General features: G+C 39.3%; 1 protein-coding gene across 1 annotated transcript in view; it reads left to right on the top strand.

The window, feature by feature from the left end:
• cwc27 (CWC27 spliceosome associated cyclophilin) overlaps positions 1-8214 on the top strand; it is a 78675-nt gene that overhangs the window by 33728 nt on the left and 36733 nt on the right. The window contains exon 9 of the mRNA XM_014023946.1: positions 6965-7062. Coding sequence (XP_013879400.1) covers positions 6965-7062 — 98 coding nt within the window. The remainder of the gene's footprint in view (positions 1-6964; positions 7063-8214) is intronic.

The following is an 8214-nucleotide window of genomic DNA, read 5'->3' as shown; positions in this document are numbered from 1 at the left end:
CACACACACACACACACAAATAAAAGACCCCCATCCAAACCACTACAAATTTGGGATTAACCTAGTAACATGACATTTATTAGGAATAAAGACTTCTGAGTTCTGGTGCATTTCTGCGTGCAGGGGTCATTATGTTACCGCTATGTGATATCTAGTTTTTTCTAGTTTTTTATTTTTATTTTTTTCAGTGATTTTTGGTCAACCGTAGCACAAAAATGGCTGCAACAATCAACATGAAATTTGGCAGGACTGTAGATGAGTCTGACCTACACTGCGCCAGCCAACGGTTTTATGATAGGCCCCATATTTGAGGAGGGGGCTCCTTTCAAAGTGGGGGTGTCTCGACATACAAAAATGGTTAAAACTCAGAAACTGTTCAACATAGAAGCTTCAGATTTCTTTTGTTGTTTAGCTCTGATGAAGCTCTATCCTTCAGGCCCACCAGTCAGTGTCGCCCCCCCGACCCCAATTTATCTGAAAAAGAGGTGTCTGGACTTAAAAAATAGTTATAGCTCAAGAACTATTAAACATAGGAGCTTCAGATTTTCTTTGGTTGTTTAGCTCTGATGAGGGGCTATCCGTCAGGTCAACCAATGCCCCCCCCCCCCCCACAAAAAAAGACCCCCATTCAAACCACTACAAATTTGGGATGCACCTAGTAGCATGAAATGTATTAGGAATAAAGACTTCTGAGTAGGGTTGGGCAATATTGGCAAAGAAATTAATCACAATTAATTGTGGTATTTAGCCGATAACGATTAATTTGACGGTGACACCCTTATGTCCTGGTCACATGACCAATTTAGTGGGAAAGATTTCATAAAAATCTGTTCCAAATTGTGTCAAAATTACAGACTTCATGCTACACATCAAATTTAAAACTGTGTTGATAGATAAATTAATTGCAGAACTTTTTTAAATGTTCATCATATTTGAAGCAGAGAGGAGCAACGAGCGGATTCTGCCTGGTGGCATTAGTCATATTAATCGTCAAGTGCCAAAAAGTAATCGATTAATGTTTTTCTGACGATTAATTGCACATGATACGATTATGCCCAACCCTACTTCTGAGTTCTGGTGCATTTCTGCGTGCGGGGGTCATTATGTTACCGCTATGTGGTTTCTAGTTTTTTTTTCCTCCGGAGATTTTTGGTCAACCGTAGCACAAAAACAGCTGCACCAATCAACATGAAATTTGGCAGGACTGTAGTTGAATCCGACCTACACTGCGCCAGTTAACAGTTTTATGATAGACCCCATATTTGAGGAGGGGGCTCCTTTCAAAGAGGGGGTGTCAGGACATGCAAAAATACGTATAACTCAGAAACTGTTCAACATAAAAGCTTCAGATTTTTTTGCTGTTTAGCTCTGATGAAGCTCTATCCATCAGGCCCACCAATCAGTGTCCCCCCGACCCCCAATTTATCTGAAAAAGGGGTATCTGGACATACAAAAATGGCTATAGCTCAAAAACCATTAAACATAGGAGCTTCCGATTTATTTTGTTGTTTAATTCTGATGAGGGGCTATCCATCAGGTTAACCAGTGACCCCCCGCCCCCAAAAAAAGACCCCCACCCAAACCACTACAATTTTGGGATGCACCTAGTAGCATGGCATTTATTAGGAATAAAGGCTTCTGAGTTCTGGTGCATTTGTGTGTGTGTGGGTCATTATGCTACTGCTATGCGGTATCTAGTTTAATCAGGCAAACCCCACTGAGAATACAGGTTTATTTTGCAAGGCAACCTAACATACATGTTTTAACTGGGAGAAAACATAACTGCACAAAGAAGCTGGACCGGGGATTGAACTCACAACCTTGCATGTAATCAGTTTAAACTTGCAAATAACTTACTTGTAGCTTATTTGTAATTTATGCGTACCTTATCAGCTACACATCTGCACAGACTGGCTGGCATTGGTAATGACAACTTATTCCATTGTATATCCACATGCTGGTAACTTAATTAAAATTTGCACCCAACTATTGCAACTTACACCAGTGTTTTTGCAGTTTTTTTTCCTTTGTATGTTATTATACGCTGATGCTATCACCGTGTGACAGCATCTTTAGTAAGCCAACAGATTGAATTAAATTTTCACTTAATCTTAATCCCATTCTGAGCATCACATTGGCAATAGTGGAAATAAAAAAATCCCTGAAATGTGTAATTTTCATTTAGATAATAAAAGAGACTACTACAGCTTTTATTTCCCTAAGATTGTAGTTTAGGTTTGTGTATTTTAGTGTTTAACCTATTTTGACTAATTAGAAATAAAAAAAAGGATTTTCTTGTACTACTCTCACTCTACTATATAGGATTATTTTAGTTTTAATTTGTCAAAAAATCTTTTAAAAATTACACAGCTTTTAGAAAGCCTACTTAAAGCTTGTGAATAGGGTCATTTAAATGCAACATCAGGCACTAATTATCCCAACAAAGGGGCCATACTCCAGTCGTTGTGTCACTGTGTATTAATTGGCTGCACTTGTCCCCTGCCATCGGTCATAGCCCGGGGCGTTCTCAGGGAAAGGTCACAGAGATCAGGAAGGCATTCTGCACTGCATTTGTGTAGAAAACTGGTTGAGACAATCCAGTTCTTGGCAGCAGGATTGTGTATGTTTTGGAACTGCCAGGTTTACACATCTTCCGGCTTTTGCATGACTACTTCAAATGCGGCTCTTGCTCGCTGGAAACCTTTTTTAGATTGTAGTTCACAACACTGATGTGAAGGTTACACAACCCCAATTTGGAAAAAGGTTTAGATGTTGTGTAAAATTTGGCCAGACCTCCCTTGAGAAAGAGATCTGTGATCTCAATGGGATTTGCCTGGTTAATGGAGACCAATTATGGGTCCTAGAAATGTTTATGGTATGTCTGTGGGCTATCCAGACCATGTTCCTTCAATTTAATGCACAAAATAATTCTCAGATAATAAAACTTCCCATTTTCTAGTTCTGCCTGCTCTGACTTCCGTTCAGAAGAGCTGTTTATGTTAATGAGCTCTGTTGGTAACGCCCTCCAAAAATCTGTTGACATTAACTCCGCCCTCCAAAGCCAGCATTTACGTTAGCATGGCTAAAAATAGCAGAAGCTCCGTTGTACAACCATATGAGACCCAGAGGTAGAGTCGGTCCCAGCTTCTTCTTCTTTTTTCTCCCCCTCCTCTGCTCTGTGCTCACTCTGCATGCTGTTACCAGAGCAGGGAGCAGCAGCAGCGAAAATACCTCAGAAACTCGAACAAATAGGCTTTAACAAGGCTTTAATAAGCTAAACAACAGAGGTACATGAGAAAATGTGTTCATAACGAATGAAAAAAAATTAAATAGTGTCTGTACCACTCTCTGGTCCAACACTCTACCCATTGCCCTATTGGAGGCTTGTTGTGAAATGAGCTGCGCATTGCACAACAACCGTGACGGCTTTTTATACTGAGGAGGTGGAGCCTCACCCAGGGGTTGCTAGGTAAGGGGCTGAACGCAGGTTCTGGTGGGTTGTCGTACGGCTTGTGACATCACAAAATAACGGAAGTATAAAACTTGTCGTTAATATACATAAAAAATACATTTACTTACAGTAAATATGCCCCTGGGTGCATTTTTTTGTTCTAGGACTGTTTTTTAAGAAGTACATACCCAAAGTTGAGTAAAAAAAACTTTAAAAAGTGAATTTTGCATAATAGGTCCACTCTAAATACAGATGTAATAAAAAAGTAAATCAAAACAGAATGCAATGATTTGTAAAGCTCAGGTAAAACTTTTACATAATGTAGGAGTTATAATTAAATAAGTTAGTAAAGTTTTTGGTTTTTAAATTTTTTTAGTGGTATTTGTCACATTATTTTATCAAACCATTCATTTATGTATTTCTACATTTAGTTCCAATTACGGCAGGATTGGTACTTACACCGCAGCCACTTCACCTTAGAAAACACAAAATTTGCCTTTTTTACAGATATTTAGATAAAATTTGGTGTGTCTACAGCTGCAAGCCACTCCAAGTACATTTATAGTGCAAAATCTTTGCTTAAAAATGTAGCATTAATTGTTGGTATCAACCCTGGTGTCTTTACAAAATATCACATGAACCACTGAATGATTTTTTTTAGAAACTTTTAGTTTCGATTTGAGACGTGTTTTTTAGTTGCTTTATCAGTGCACAGTTTTGTAATGTCAATTTGTTTTATTATTATTATTATTATTATTATTATTATTATTATTATTATTATTATCTGTCCATCCATTATCTATAACCGTTTATTCCTTTTCTGTGGTCACGGGGGTCTTGTGCTCAGTGTAGCCAACTCCTGAGCAAGAAAAGACCCTATTGGCTGTCCTAAAAGTTGCTAGAAGTTGCTAGAAGACGTCATCACTTACTTTGCATAGTTGGATGTTTGCCAATAATTGTGATCTGAGCTATAGGAGAGATGATAAAGAGAAAAAAGTGAATAAAAACACTAAACAGGGGTTGACGTAACCGTTGTTTAGGTTGTCTGAGACAACCTATTTTCATTTCGGACAACCAGATCCCGCCTCCAAGTTGTCCGGTGAACAACCAAGAAAAAATCAGCGGGTGTTCGTCATTGTAAAAATGAACAGGAGAAAAAAAAAACTTGTTAAAGCCATCTAGGGTTTAAACTGACGGTTCTTTCACCCAATAAAGAGAACCACATTCAAAGTTTTACCCAATCAGAACAGAGCAGGGCGGGTCATGCTGTCTGACTGACACCACTGCCTTTTTTCTTTCTCTGTGGGGGAGGGGTCAGCTTCACTCAGTCCAGGAAACGCTGAGCGTTTTCCCGGGAGGTGTTGACCTGAGCTATTTTCCACCGAGGATTACGTCGTATTTTACATATATTATATTTCTAAAAGCACCTCACAGCATTTCTCCTGTAACACCGTGTGTTTACGAGCACAACAAAACCGCGACAGATCTGACTGTTTTTAAAACGAGGGCTGAGAGGCAGTTTGACCACAGCCGCAGCACCTCTTCACGCGCACCGCGGCCCCGACCGGCCCGGGACTTCAGAGTCCACAAGTCAACCCCTTCACAAATTTACGTATATAATGAGCATCACAAATCAGTAATTTTCGCAAAAAAATCTGTATTAATCATACGCGAGTCGGGTGTGCAAGCGGACCACAGCCGCCGGGGGTGGGGGGGGTCCGTGTCTACGTTTGACTTTGATTTTCCTCTAAAATCACAGAGTTCTCTGAGTCAGCTTCAGGTGCTTGTAGTTAATCATAATACAGTATCTTCTAAATTTATCCAGGTGTTTCAATGCATTTACATTACACAACAATTATAGTGGAGAAACTTGTCAGTTTGGTTAAAAAATCAGTAAAAAATAAATAGGTTTTTCTATGCAGAGAACTTCTTGTGCTATAATTCTTTTTAAATAAATACATCAAAGCTCCTCAGTTGAAAACACTAAAATGACAGAAGAGCTGTTTAAATCCCCTTTATCCAGAAAGTCTTCAGTCCTAAGAACACTAATCTGTAGCTTTAATAAGGTCATGTAGACAGTAGGTTATACTACTATTTAAATTAAAATGTTGGTCCTGTAAGCAGGAAGCTTATGGTTGTTGGATGTTGATTTTTGCTCTCTATTTCAAAGAAGAGGATGAGGAGGAGTTTTACTCAAGCAGCTCCTGAAACTGTTGAAATGCTGACTGAAAACATTTGTATACAGTAAACTTCGTATACAGAACAATATAGGCTACCTATAAAATTACATTTTAATCGAGATTTTTTTTTTGGACAACCAAAATGTTTTGCGGACAACCAGATTTTGTCAACAGGTTGTCCGCTGGACAACCTGAAAAAAATCCTTATGTCTACCCCTGCTAAATACGTTTAGAACTGCAATTAAACTTAATTAAATAAAAATCATTTTTATGACTTCAATGATTAGATCTACATAAATTAAATTTGTGGGAATCTTAAATTTAATCTGCGGAGAGTTCGATGTCAGGAGACACAGGGAGGAAGAGGTGAAGCAGTGACTGATCTGTGAGTCAAACACAGCTGGGTCCAGAGATTTAGTTTACAGAGACAGTACCAATGAAACAACATTACAGTAAACATGACAGAAGCAGTGGCAGCTTTGCGCATGCGTGATTCATTTGCTGCGGTCTCCTCTCAGCTGACTTCAGCCGGGGGTGGGGGTAGGGTTGGGGGTGCTGCACGAGGCTTCAGCAACTCGGACGGCTTTAGGAAGGGGGAGGGGCTCACCTCCGCGTTCGCTGCTTGTGGAGGAAAGGAGGAGAAATGGAAAAAAAGTGCTTGGAAAATGCTGTCGCCGAAGCTCCTAAAAGTCTCTAAAAACACCGGGAAATGTCACTAGATTTGTCGCTAGTCGCTTTTTGGGAAAAAAAGTCACTAGAGGGGTGTAAAAAGTCGCTAGATCTAGTGACGAAGTCGCTAAGTTGGCAACTGTGATTGTGCTGGACTTGTGACTTGTCCAGGAGGGTGTACCCCGCCCTTCGCACTGTGACTGCTGGATATGGACACCAGTGAACCCTGTGACCCTATTATTATTGTTGTTGTTGTTGTTGTTGTTGTTGTTGTTGTTGTTGTTGTTGTTGTTGTTGTTTTATTTTCACAAGTTAATCTGAACAGCCATTGTAAATTTTTATAAATGCCTGGAGGGTAAAACACTTGATTAACTTGAATGTTAAATTTATTTGAGCAACTCAATCTTCTTTCCAGTTATTGCATAGCATGTTTTATGAATGTTTTATAAGATCATTTATTTTGATACCGTTAATTTTGTTACACAAAACAGTGAAACTAAAAAAAAAATTTAAATGTTGACAAAAAAATGAATTGATCAATTACTGTAAATTTGTTTTCTTCTTCTGAACCCTTGTGCCATTCATCCTGTCTGTCGCAAATATAGGAGTTGCATAAAGATACATAATGTTAATGTTCCTAAAAGTTTATTTTCTATTCTTCCAGTGATGAATTAAGGAAAGAAGTTCGGCAGTTGAAGAAGGAACTACAGGCCATAAAGCAAAGGAAAGAAGACAAGCCTGCTGCGGATGAAGTCAAGGAGGGTATGTGTATAGCATTTATTATTGCCCACCGCTGAAAGCAAATAATGACTTTTTTCCTGTGTCTCATCTTAGAGTTGGGTGTTGAAAGGGTTTAATTCTATACAGATGCTAAATCAATACTTTCAAAATGGTACCGGTTCCTAAATGGTATTTAAATTGGTACTTTAAAAATAAATAAATAAAACACACACTCACACAGAGGTTTATGAAGCAATGACAGTGTTTCTCCAAAGAAATATGTGTTGGGGGGCTACTTGTGTTATAAAAACATAACTTTACACGACTCACCTTCAGTTACGGTAATAAATTTACACATACATGAATATTTACAACAATACAGTGATCCCTTGTTTTTCGCGGCGGTTGAGTTCCAAAAACAACCCATGATAGGCGAAATCTGTGAAGTAGTGGCCGGTACACCGGGTTCCCACCGAACGTGTTTTGAGCAGCAAAAATGCGCCCAACACCTTGGATGCACTGGAGCGCGTTCGGTGTTGGACGCAGCAGCGGATCAACGTGCATCTGAAGAGGGAGGAACACCGGCCTGTCTTTAACGATGGATAAAATAAAAAGATAAAATAAAGAAAATGGCTTTGCTTTATTGGCGAAAAACCAAGCAAATGTTGTGCACAGCAGATAATTAATTCACCAGATAATTTAGAGGCGGATTGTTCGTTTAGTTTCGCCGCTCCAGGAGCTGCGAGCTGACGGACTATTTTTATTTATTTATTTATTTTATTTTATTTGTTTTTGGCAGTGCCTGCTGCAAAGCAGGAGGAAAGGAGAGCGGAAAAAGTCCAGAACTTATTTCTAGTGGCAGAACAGTTTGGAAGATGGTTATTTGGTGTTATTTATTGTTTTTTAAATCGTCCTACAGGCTCTGACATGTTGATAACCTGTTGAGCACAGAGACTGTTTAGCCAATCAGGACGAAGAGCACAATGCACTGTAAAAATAAAGTGCACAAAAAAATCTGTGAAGCAGCGAGACCGTGAAAGGTGAACTGCGTCATAGTGAGGGATCACTGTATTTACAACAGTCACAACACATGAAGCTAATGGTGCGTTCACACCGAACGCGATTTCAGCGTCAGGAGCAGCAGGTTTACATGCAAAGTCTATGGTGGACGCGCTTCAAGCAACGTCGGGAAGT

This window comes from Austrofundulus limnaeus, unplaced genomic scaffold (genome assembly GCF_001266775.1).
Source record: "Austrofundulus limnaeus strain Quisiro unplaced genomic scaffold, Austrofundulus_limnaeus-1.0 Scaffold398, whole genome shotgun sequence".
Lineage (NCBI taxonomy): Eukaryota > Metazoa > Chordata > Actinopteri > Cyprinodontiformes > Rivulidae > Austrofundulus > Austrofundulus limnaeus.
Note: the sequence above shows the minus strand (reverse complement) of the source record. Positions and strands in the feature narration are given on the sequence as shown.